Here is a 12,814-nt window from a genome sequence, read left to right on the forward strand (position 1 = left end):
AGCTTGCTTGAAAATTGTTGCTCTGCATCACCACTGCGTTTTGCATCCTATGGATACAGACAGCAATATATTTAAATTTACTCTGGATCTCAAATACATGCCAGCAGGCAGCACACAAACAAGGAAACCAAAGACCTTGGATTATGTATTCGATTTTTAGTCACAAACTTCCTTTCCAAATGCACACTTGGTAACTTGGCCTGAAGTACCTTCAAATGCAGCCCCTAACAACAGCTTTGGAAGAAGAAGATTCGACTACTGCTTTATCAGTTTGAAGCTTTCATTAGAGAATGACAAGTCAGAAATGACCCACAGAAATGTCGCTATTGCAGTGAGTTTCCTATGTGGCTCACTGACAGAAGTTCAGGGGACTGCTGACCAGCCACATTTTCCAGGGTCATGTAGTCTGCTCCAGTATTATATCTTAGCACCTCCAAGCTCTTGCTTCCAGGCAGACCTGGAAACTTCAGCCCTACCAGAGGCTTAGCCCATGGGCTCAGAAAAGGACTGAAAAGACAGCACTTGAACTGTCCTTGCTGTGGCCATTGCTGCCTGCCAATCTCTGCTCCCAAGGTGGGAAGGCCACTGCTCAGCAGCACTTCTCATACTCCTCATTGTGTCGCATAACTCTGACTGGAAGTCGGGAGTTAAGAAGCAAGGAAGCTACAAAAATAACTGGAAATACACATTTTTAAGTTCTCAGACCTAAAATCACTTGGAAACTCTGGAGCAGAAGAGTGCTCTGGTTATTCTGAAAACCCTTTTCAGACCTCCTCCTCCAAAAGCCACAATTTTTACATGCTCCAAAGTGCAATAATCCTGCTATCCCTTCTCATCTCAGTGTCACAATGACAATCAGTAAGGGAACTCCAGCTTTTAAAGATGTTTGGGTGCAACTGGAAAACAGGAAGTACTTCTTAGGGGCTTTGAGAAAGGCAAAAAAAACTATGGTAAAGTTCAGAAGCTTAGCTAGACTTCCCAGATATCTTGTTTTTAACCAAGCATCTAATTAAAATCCACAATGCTGTAACCATGCTAATTTGAAGATTATTTGGTGCTAATAATATGGAAACACACAGCAAATCATTGCCTGAAGATTAGTCACAAGTAAACACAATAGAAAAAAAAACTCCTCTGCATTCCATTCTTTCATTCATTCATAAAGTGTAGCTTAGTTTAAATTCTAAGCATGTTTATATTTTTGTAGTATACTTTGAAATAAGAATGATTTTTTAATATCCTGAGACTTCATTAAACCTGCTCTTTGGTGATTAATGCATGCTGTGAAGTGAGGAGTAAGTGCTATTTGTGAAATGTATATCAGACAAACAGTTAAACTCTTACGATGTTTAGAAACTTTGTCAGCAATAACAATTTACTATCTGGGCACTTAACCACTACCTTAGTGTCTCAAGAGCCTTATTTTAGCTTCTTAGAAACAGAGAAAACATTACAGCTGTCCATGCCTGGAGGAAACACGAGCTGGCAAACATACCACTGTTTTGAATTCAGACACTTGCCACAGGAGCCAGTCTTCGTTGAGAGTGTACAGGGCTTTGCAAGTTATTGCGTCAACAGGTCCTTTGTTTATCCTCTGATTGAGGGTTGTCACCAGCAAATAGAAAGGTTCACCAATTGTCTCCTAGGTCAGGCAAAAAATACAAGAAACATTTATTTTTGCAATCATTAAATGCGCATGAATAACTGGAAAAAAAATGAAGTGTAACAAATGGTGTTATTTCCTTTTAAGTAACTCATTAACTTGCAATTAGAAAAGAAAACCCCTCCAAGCAGATTTATCTAGTTATTGTTTAACCTCCATCTTTTGCTTTTCAGTGTGAAAGTCTCATGCAAATAGCAAGGGACATCTGGAGTGAGTGGCAAGATAGCTCACAGCCCCTTGCTGTGCACAAGCACACTACAGACAAGCTGCTCCTACTCCACCTGGCAGACACTTCCTAGTTCCCCCAAAGAGTGGGTGGGGGTGAGACATGCACATGTTCGCATGCATACTTCAGCTACTTCTTCCATTTTCAGTATTCTGAGAAAACAAGCTAACAACTAGTTTCCTTTTGAATTGGTGTCTCCCCTTTTTGTCTCTGAAAAATGTCTTGGGAACAAGCTGGTGGGACTTACCCTGGTGTATCAGCAAAAGAGGAAATGAAACCGGGGATTTCCTCTCCTGCCTTACCCCAGGGCTCAGGAAAGCACCTGAGAAAGGAAGGATGTGCCTCTATTTCCACATGACACCATTCCTGCAGCCCGGCTAAGGCGTCTCACCAGCACAGCTCTGTAAAATGTCTGGTGTATGGAGAACATATCTCTGACAGCTCCTTGGCACTCTCCTCAGTTCCAGGAAACTGCTGTGAACTGCTCAGCCTCAAACAATTCTGCTGCTGTATTAATGTAAGCACTGATGAGAGTGATACCAACAGCGTGATAGCATCACGTTGATAAGAGAGACAGGAAGAGTAACCAAGCACTGAAACCAACAACAAAGTGCTATCAAGTTACTAAAAGGAGCAAATATTAAAATGAAACTAAATGCTTATTTTGTTTTCATTTGAAGTAATTTAGATCTTGAAATCTGCAATACTGCTTGGAGGTTGAAAAGTTTGGAAATAAGTTTAGTTTTCCAAAGGATGGTATTCCTCAAATCTCCATTTCTTGGTAGCTTTCCAACCCCTTGCATAGATGGGTACCACTGCATTCTGTCAAGTGTATCAGTCTTTCAATATGATCACAACAGATCTCACTGGGCTGAAATGTCTGGTATGAGCAAAGGATACGCTGGAATTACAAAATTACCCAAATCTTGCCAAAATACGTGACATGATCATTGCTTGGAGATGTGCTCTTTTCCTGCATTCCACTGATGACAGCCAGCTAAGCCACCTAAACTCGAAGAGTGCTCACTCATAATATTAAATGCTAGACTGAATGCTTTAAACTGATCCCTCTGACAGCTCCTATGGAAAAAATCAATTCAATAAATTCTCTGCATATCTCATGTAGTGAAAAGGTGTACACATACCCGGAGAAACCCAGAAAGGCAGACAGACATCCAGTTTGTCAGCAATTTTTCTACCACAGATTCAGTTCGTCTGAGCAGGAGCTTAGGCTGCACGTTGCTCGATTGCTCCATCAAGTCCCTTGTCAATACTTCCAAAATATGGGTCAGATAAACTAGCTTAGTTTGCAGTGCAATAGTCAAGAAGGATGCAAACAAGCACCTGTGGGGGCAAAAAAAAGAATGCTCTGATTCTGGAATTTCTCTTCCCAGTCATCTTTAATAAATGAAACACACTTTAGTGCAGCTCATATCCTAAGTTCTTCCTCCTTAGGCACATAAACTGTCCACTGTTCGCTACAAAAATATAAAAAATTCAAGTCCATCTGCTCTTGTGATTATTTTTTAAACACAGAATGTGTGTCTCTAAATTTAATTTTGCAGAACAACACCTGCTCCAGTGACAGAACATTTCTAAACTGTAGAACTGTTGATCTAACTGCAGGAAGTGTTTACAGTTTTGAACTGAGCTTTCCTGCTCCTTTGCCTCTTTGTTTATATGTACAAACATTCCAATTTCTCTTTAATTGCTTGTTTTAATGGCAATGTTTTTTCTTCCTCAGTGAGTACAGATGGAGAAGGAAAAATGCTCCAGAGTACTGCAAATTTGTTTTGCAAAAACTACCAAATACATTTGTGTGCCACAACCCATGTTGTTTCTTCCTGCTAATTCTTTTTCTTGAAGATGATAAGCATAATCATACTATACCTGTCTTTCACAGAGAAATTTTTCTGCTTTTCAAGGGTGTGAATGAGAGTAACAAGAAAGTTCTTGTTACAAATTAAAGCATGCAACATGTTGAAGCTTTCATCCTTGCTCGTTTGGTCTCTGCTCTGGAATAGTTAAACAAAAATAAGCAAACTGTAGTTTGGCTATGATGGATTCTTAATGCTCATAAAAAATTGAAAGAAACATATGGGATAAGATCCTGGCCTCATTCAAATCAGTGGGAATTTTGCATTTATTTAAGGTGTCTCAGGATTTTACCAAAAATGCATTTATGTTTGTGTACAACACAGAATATACACATGCAGAGCATACATTTTCTGCCCTATACACAAAGCAATGCCAATAGTTAAGTTTGCCCATCATTTCCCATGATGAGATTCTGTTTTATCTAAGTCAAATACACATTGGATAAGAGCACCTTATACTTCAAACTCCTTTTACATAAAAACCCATGTAACCCCCCTCATGGAGGAAAGAGAACATGCTGAAAATGCAAGCTGATGCGTTCTAGGACAGCACTGAGAGAAGGGATGCAATCACTCTTGAAAAAAAATTAAATAAGGCATATCACACTACATCAGCTTACCTGGGGCATTTCTTCACTGAAGATGGATGCAAAGCCTCCTGACTAAAATATAAGGGGATATTTATCATTCACAAGTACACCAGAAGTTTCTAGCACATGTACGTTTAACACACCAAGCATGTTCCTGATACTACTCAAAACAAAACAATAGAAATGTCGACTTCTAGCAGATACAATATAAAAACTCTACACAGTGACTTCTGTAAAGGTGCTGCCAAAGTTCACTGGAAAGTGAACTCTCAAAAATGACCTGGTATCATCTTCAATGTGCTGTGTGTGTTACTCATGCTGCTGAGCTGCACTAGCACAGCACTCAGCCAAGGCTCCCCAGGAAGAGCTGTGTGTCACTGTCATCTGCAAATGTGCTGGTGTGCAAGGGGTGCTGCAGGCTGCATCCTTCCTGGCTGGCACTGACAGCCTTGGGTAACAGGGCTGCTGTTCACCAAGTGACACTTGAGCTCATCTGCCTCCATTCATTGCAAGGCACCCCATGAATAGCCACTAATGAACTCGCCAGGACGTCCATGCTGGCAGTCTCCACTGAGGCACAGGTGCCACCACACATCCAGTCCTAGCAAAAGCTCTCACACAAAAGGAAGCTCCCAGTTCTCAAACACCTTGTCAATGCCTCTTGAGCAACAGATCTACAGCATTTACTGTCATCTGCTTTATCTGTCATGCTGGCAGCCCCTAGTTTCCTTACAGAACCACAGAATGGTTTGGGTCATAAGGGACCTTCATGATCATCGAGTTCCAACTCCATTGCCCTGGGTAGGGATATCTTCTACTGGACCAGGCTACATAAATCCAATCTAGCATTGAACATTTCCAGGGATGGGGCACCTACAACTGCTCTGGACAATGAGTTTCAGGGCCTCATCACCATCATCGTAAGAAATTTCTTCCTTATGTTCAATTTAAGTTTATCATCTTTCAGTTTAAAACCATTAGTCCTTGTCCTATCACTACAGGCCCTGGTTAAAAGTCTGTCTCCATCTTTCTTACAAGCCCCATTTTAACTGAAAGGCTGCCTTCCTTTCTGAAGGCTGAACAAGCACAGCTGGCTCAGACATTGTTCACAGAAAACGTGTCCCAACCTTCTGAGCATTTTCATCCCCCTCCTCTGGACCTGCTCTAACAAGCCCTGTGTCCCTCTCGTGCTGGGAGCCCCAGAGCTGGATGCAGTGCTCCAGGTGGGGTCTCACAGGGCACAGAGGGAGAATCACCTCCCTCAGCCTGCTGGCCATGCTTCTTTTTGATGCAGCCCTGGCTGTGACTGACTTTGAGCTGTGAGCACACACTGGCATCTCACATCTGATCTTTCATCTACATATCTGATTGTTCATCCCTCCTTTTCCTCATTCCTCCTGCTCTATTCTACTCTACCAAACTGTTCCCCCTCTTCCTCCATTGGCTATTCCCATTTCTCCAGACCTTCTTTAGCAAGCCCAACATCAACTACCAATAAAAGACACACACACATGTAGAGTGAAAGAACCAGAACTGTGTTAAAGGTTAAAAATGCCTGAGAACAGGGAACAAGGATTGGAGCATTAAACCAAACAATCTGTGAAACTGAGGGAAAACAGAAATAAAAAGACAAATTTAACAAGCAAAGCAAAAATCAGGCTTATCAAGCATCAAGAACATTTTAAGAGTAGATATAATATCCAATTAAGACCTACAAGCACTAAAAGCTATTAAACTAGATCAAATAAAGAAAACTGAAGCAGTGGGAAGCAAGACTCTCAGAACAAAGGTGGGGTGGATCACTCTTCATTTTAGGTATGGGAGTCCCTCTTTAAGCAGCTTGTCCCATCCTAAGGGAGATGGCTCAGACAAGTGGGATGAATTGCTTTCCTGAGCTGCCCATCTCTGCACTGACTTCAGAAGATGCTCAGTCAACAGTTTCAATTTCCATGCTAAAACAGCTTAGATTAGATGAGACAAAGCCCATCAATCACACTGGAGAGCACAAAGAGTGCAATATGGACATCATTCAAACACATGTGGTTAGTGAGGGAAGTGGTGGTTTGTCACTTTGACCCTCCTGTCAACCCTTCTGACACTCAGCTGCAATATGTACCCCACTGGCTTTTCTGATCTTCTATAATATTTGTTCAGTGGAGCACTGCTTTTCTGCCACATTCTTACAGCACAAGGCATGTTTGGACACTACTGCAATGCAAACAGTAAGTACTTAGCAGAAGAAATTGGTATACAACAGTTTAAGTAAGTTGCCTGACACTGTATGTTTGCAGAGAGCTAACAGTAGCAAGTGTACCTTTGTGGGATAAGTATTTCAAACTGAGACTAAATCCAACTGAAATAATTTCCAGGATGTGCAGTGGCATGAGACTCACCGAGGCAGAACAGGAGCCCTTCCCATTTTTACTTTACAGACTGCAGCATAGTGGCAAATTTTATACCTTTCTTCTTAACTTTTTATTTGCATAGAGCACAGCATTTCCACTGAGTCAGCTTCCACAGACTATTACTGTTTTGACACAGGAAAGTATAGGAAAAGGTACATTCTTAAGAATAAAATGTTATTTTGATGCTAATATGCCCGGCAACAAAACAAACAGAAAGGAAAGAGATACAGGAAGTAAAGTTTCTTCTCCACTTTCTTCAAACCACCTGGTGACCCTCTAAAAATTAGGCTGGGGGCATAACAGTAGTACCAGCAGAGATATTCCCTTTGGTGTGAGAACTGGACTCAAATGATACAGAGAGTTTGCATATGTAATTGCTAAATATTATTCTGCTTTGGTGTCTGGTATTTGGTTTTAAGCAAAAACCAAAGCCCTGATTCTGCACTGCCACATGTATTTAACTTTATCACAATGAGCCTTGGCTAGGATCACAAACAGCAATGGAGTGAATCAGTGTGCAGACAAAAGTGCAAGACCCGGCTGCAGCAGTGATGAGCAATACATGAAGCCTGGTAGATAATTCACATCCATACCAGTCATGCCCTAAACTAACCAAGCTGCTACCTACTGGTGCCAGTCATACAGGAAAATATCACCAGTTGGGATCACAGCTTCTGCCAACTGGATAAATGCTCGTAAGTACTGGTTACCTTCACGGTATTAATATTGAAAGCTGTGGCAAAGGCACTTATCAGCCTCATAATGGCATTATGAGGCTGATAATGGCATTATGAGGCTGATAATGCCACACAGGCAAAAAAAAAAATTAGTAAGGGAAGTAAAACATTCAAGAGAACAGCTGATGCAGTGGCCAAACTGCTTCAACAAACACTGAAAATATCTGCCTCTAAACTGGAAAGCACATAACTACTCATGTCATTTCTAAGCATTTGAGCTGCACCCCTTTGAATCAACATCTTACCATTTCTGTCACCACCTTGGTGTAGAAAGTCAGCACCATCTTAGAGCCATTTCTTCATCCCACAAATCTAATTAGGAAGTGTTATGATGTTAGCTAGCATGGTAGCTGGCCTGACTGTTACTTTAATTAGCTATAGCATTGGAAGTGAAAGCATGGGAACAAAAAAGAGCAATGGATAAATTATAGCTTAGTTAAGATGGCCTGAAAGGCAAGCAGCTCAGTGAGGCTGAACAAAAATAAATGGACACACACAACCCTTGAAAATTCAAGAATATTGCTTTATCTACAGCACAAAGGCTTGGCTAAATATAGAGATATATTTAAGTGTTGTTTCGTAATTCTTAATTTAAGAAAAGCTTCTTGTGAGAACAAAGTGCAATTACTGTGTAGTATTTCCTTTAGTTGTTTGATCCTGACTTTCCTCAATTTTTTACTATTAGTCAGGGCTGACAACCGAAAGACTTGTAAATATTTACCTCTGGAAAGAAAGTTCTAAGAGCAAAGTGTTTGTAGTCAAGGAAGGGAACCGTTCCAAAACTGTCCACCACATCTAATTCATCCATCTGCAGTTCAGCAAATCCTGAAAAAGCACCCCCCCATCCCCACCCAGAGAGTTAGTTTAGTTGACACAAAATCACAATTATAACTTGGCCCCAGTAGATATTCCTTCAAAAACAGTTTTCAGGGAAAAGGGGCTGTTTTTACAGCTGAAGCTCCTAGGAGCTGGAAAGTAGCAATCTACTTTTTTGTTGAAGGAAATACTACATGCAATCCTATTAGCTCAGAGCTATCTGCTACTGCAGTGCTTACAATATTAAACAGCAACTCTGATACAACACACAAATATTCTAACAGCTACAAAAGGAAAATGTTTATATAATGGGAGCTTCTTGACAGTTTCAGTTCAGAAAATATGCTGCAGACCTACCCTCACGTATTTCCTTACGAATCTCATACTCCAGCAGCTCAAGTTGCTGACTCTGTTTACGAGTTAACTCTTTGGATTTGTATCTAGTAACTATGAATGCCGCTAAAAGGAAGAGAAAAAGACTCTGAGTACAGAAATCACAGAACAGAGAACTCCTATACAAGACATAATTTATTATCAAGAAACACAAAGATTAATGTACATTTGCACAATTAGTGTTTTATTGTTGTCCCTGTACTACTACCCATGAGCCCTAGTTATCTGGATATATATATACCCCAATCTTTAGAAAAATCATTCCTTTTAGCAAGGTCTTGAATCGTCAACCCAACTTTATTTGAAAGTGCAGCATATCCTGTTATATACAGCCTGCACAGTGAGACACAGACTCTAACAACCACTTCTACTAATAGCAACCTACTTAAGGTAGCACTGATTAAATAAAAAAATCAGTTGAACAGAAAATCCACTTACAAATTGTTAACTTTTCTAAAGCTTATTTAGAGAGAATAAAGGCGTGACATATGGCTCCTTTTTAAAATGAACTTTAAAAAAAGCAATCAACCAAATGAACAAATTCCTATACTTATTAAAATAAATAGAAGTTTATCAAATATATAACCAGGTAAAAAGACACATTAAAAAAAGTGGAGCACCAGGAAGAGAAGGGGACAACTAATTACCTCCCTCAGTTTAGTAATGACCCACAAATTCATGAATCATCCAAATGAGACTGGGCAGAAACACCACAAACACTGACTGAGGATAAGCAGGTTGTTAGGGTACATCTGCCCCAGGGACAGGAGGGTAGCTGAGCTCTGACAGCTGGAAGGGACCAAGTTGTGACTCCAGGATGTCAGTTCTGTGGCTTGCTTCATGAAGTGAAAGTGAGGAATCCCAGCAGAACAGACAGAAATGTTACTGTCTTGTAACATGCTTGTGATGTGCTGCATTTTGACAATTCAGATTTCACCACCAGAACAGAGTTAACTTTGTCCACTCTTATTGGGAACGGGGCAAAACATCAGTCTGTTTGTGACAGTTCCAGACATGTGAGTATGTGCAGTGTCTATGTCCTGATCACACCCTCCAGCAAATCAAAAGCTGATAATACATTATTGTACTTACCTATAATGACACCCACCACAATAGGTAGCAAAATAAGAACATATAAATATATGTGTGATGATGTTGGTTTGACTTCATGCTCAAAATTTCCTAGTTTGACCTGAAGAAAAGCAATGGCTGTGTTAATAGAGGACAGGCAATATATCAGTGCTTAAAATGACATCTAATGTATTTTAAAAAAAGTATTTAAGGCACATAAGGATAATGGTAGATTATTGGGAATAACAGTAGAAGTTTATCAAAATGCACATGAACAAACATTAACTTAAATTTTACTGTATTTGTTATTTAAGCAGGGTAACAGAGCAATGATGAAAAAATTTAGAAGTCCTCATGCACCACCAAATTTTGCCATGCTCTTGCTGCAAAGTAGACCCTCAAATGCAAGGCAAGATCTGGCCTCCAGCTGGGCCAAGTGGCTCATGCAGTCAGAGCTGCAACTAAACATTTTGGCATTTTGAAACAAGGAAGTCAGGTTTGCACTCACAGTGTTACTCTACTGAGCAGAAAAGTAAGATAAGACTCATAATAAGAATGAGGGAAGTAGAATTTTTTCAGAGACACCTGGCCTACAGCCCTCTTCCCTATTTCTCTGAGGAAGTTTCAACCCCTTTGTGTAGGACGTTGTTCCTGAGGGTCATTAAAATAAAATGCAACATACAGTACAGGTACAACATGTACATGAACATGTTACAATACATGTACAACATCCCCCAGCCATGGGCTTGGCAAAGGCAGGACAGGCATTAATTCTTAGGGATACATGAAAGTGCAGAAGTCTGCCAAATGCCAAACTGAGGCATTTACCACTGATAATTATGGCAGGAGAAAATTCACAAAGGAGGATCTGAAAGCGGACTGCAAAAGCACATAAATAAAGGGTAGCTAAAGCTATAAACAGGCTAGACACAAAAATATGTTTTGGCACATAAAAAGAATACCACCAAGTGCCAGGGACAGAAATGATCTTGAGATAATTGAAAAGGAGGGTTGAGTTGAAATTATTTTGGGTTACAGCAGGGAAGGCAGAGATCTGGTGATTGCAATCAGTGGCTTGTCACAGGAGGTGAGCAGCCAGGGCAGCTGCAGACTGCCAAATGGAGACTCACATCACAGCTACACAGACACAAGCAAGCAAAAAACCCACAGGGCTGGGAGGACACAGCCTTTATATTTCTGGGGCTACAAGGAACAGGAGACAAAGCAGATTCTTTCAGCAAATGTTAGTTTTTCCTCTGATGTTTCTATGTTTTCACAGTTCCTATGCAAAGCCCTTCTGGTCTTTGCCTTCCTAGGATCCCATTACCCTTTTCCAAGGCTCAAATGCATTAGTGGCTAAATTATTACACATCCTGTGACTAATACATCTACTTTTCTAGACTTCTCATGTCCAAATGAAGATTTCCTAAAGCAGAAATTTCTTTTACTCATCCTTGTTTATTGAAAAGTGAGACAAAGCATTCACTTAATTATCTGCTTATATTTCAATTATCTTTATTCTTCACCATAAGCTTCCTATCTAGTGGTCTCATTTCTTTCCTTATCTTTTTTCTTGCTTATGAATCACAGACTGTGTAAGGTACACCTGAATTAATCCAGTTCCTATTCCTAAATTAATTTCATTTTTCCGCATGACATTATAAAACCTTCTCTGGCCTGGTAATGCCTCTGAGCTTTATGTTACCAGTGCATGCCTGATTTTTGTGTTCAAGTCAGTGGTGATATTAAAGAATATCTGTATGAATATCAGCATTGCCCAGAGCCAGCTCCCCACACACAGCATGTGATTTTTCTAACCCCTGGCAGCCTCATAATCACCATGTTAAATAGTTTACTGAATGACTTCCAGGTACATGTGATTTATAGCTTTTTTGTTGTTGAGGAAAACACTCATCTTAGAAAATGAAGATATCTAGCATGATCTGCTTTCATTAAAAGGATTTTGACAATTATCCCATTTTTCACTTACCTCCAGATCTTTCATGAGTAATTCAGAATACATTCTCAAGTGTTACATAGAGCTAGGATTAAATCAGCAAGCCTCCATTTGCCTAGGGTTTGGGGGTTTTTCCAATTTAAAATACGGAGTTTTTATTTGCTGCTCTCCAGTCACACGTCTCCTGACCTCTGTTTTATTTAAAATCTTTCCTACTAAGCCTACATTGTCATGTGTCAGTTTTCCCTCAGTGCTGTGATGGGAATGATCCTGCTCCTGTTGTCGAGCCCTTTGATCTATCTGAATCTTCCTTCTGCCACAAGAATGGCATTTTCTTCTCTGACACCTTCATGCAGACTGATCCTTCTGTCTTTGAACCCACACTCAATATCTTATTTCTTCTGGAAAACTAAGGCCAGAAATACATTTATTCTTCAGTCAAACTTATATTTTATACCCATCTTATCCTTTTTTCAGTGGCCCTACTTCTTCTATGATGATCTATTCATAAGGTTTTAAAAAATGTGAGGATTTGCTACTTCTATATTTTTCTTATGTTGGAAAAAAAATTGAAAGGTACTAGAAGTGCAATGTTACATGGTAACTATTGCATTTGATTTGCTTTATAAAAGTGCTGGCCTTTCTATGACAGTCACTCCTATGAAGTCTGCAGGATGAGCATGTGATAGAGCAGGGCAACACTGATTTTTAAATGCAACACCAAACTCAGAAAGGTTTTTCCATGCCATAACTGGCTCAGATGGCAGGATCCACAGATGGGGGATCAGTTAAAAGTGATAAAAAATCAAGAATAGCTTGGTTAATCTTTACTATGAGCCATATGCCTTGAAGTCAATAGAGTTATTTCAGTTTTATACCACCATACACTGCAATAAGAGTCTGGCATAATTTTTCTCCTTCATAAATGGTAATCATAGCATTTAAAAAATTTGTATCTTCGTCTTATTCATGGAGCAAATATCTTAAGCTGCAATTCAGCTTTGACATCCATGCTAATGTCCTTATATTTGGGCCTGGCTTTGTGCCACATGCTCAAAGCATTTTAGCTTTCCCAGTGC

At 40.0% G+C, this 12,814-nt stretch overlaps 1 protein-coding gene across 1 annotated transcript in view; it reads right to left on the reverse strand.

Annotated features, from left to right (window-relative positions):
* The window catches only part of PLXNC1 (plexin C1), a 71,907-nt gene that overhangs the window by 22,522 nt on the left and 36,571 nt on the right, over positions 1–12,814 (reverse strand). The window contains exons 15-21 of the mRNA XM_005480783.4: positions 9,800–9,899; positions 8,672–8,773; positions 8,220–8,323; positions 4,387–4,428; positions 3,780–3,904; positions 3,035–3,233; positions 1,496–1,642 (exon numbers count right to left, since the gene is read on the reverse strand). Of these exons, the coding sequence (XP_005480840.3) occupies positions 1,496–1,642; positions 3,035–3,233; positions 3,780–3,904; positions 4,387–4,428; positions 8,220–8,323; positions 8,672–8,773; positions 9,800–9,899 (819 nt within the window). The remainder of the gene's footprint in view (positions 1–1,495; positions 1,643–3,034; positions 3,234–3,779; positions 3,905–4,386; positions 4,429–8,219; positions 8,324–8,671; positions 8,774–9,799; positions 9,900–12,814) is intronic.

This window comes from Zonotrichia albicollis, chromosome 4, assembly GCF_047830755.1.
Source record: "Zonotrichia albicollis isolate bZonAlb1 chromosome 4, bZonAlb1.hap1, whole genome shotgun sequence".
Taxonomy (NCBI): Eukaryota; Metazoa; Chordata; class Aves; order Passeriformes; family Passerellidae; genus Zonotrichia; species Zonotrichia albicollis.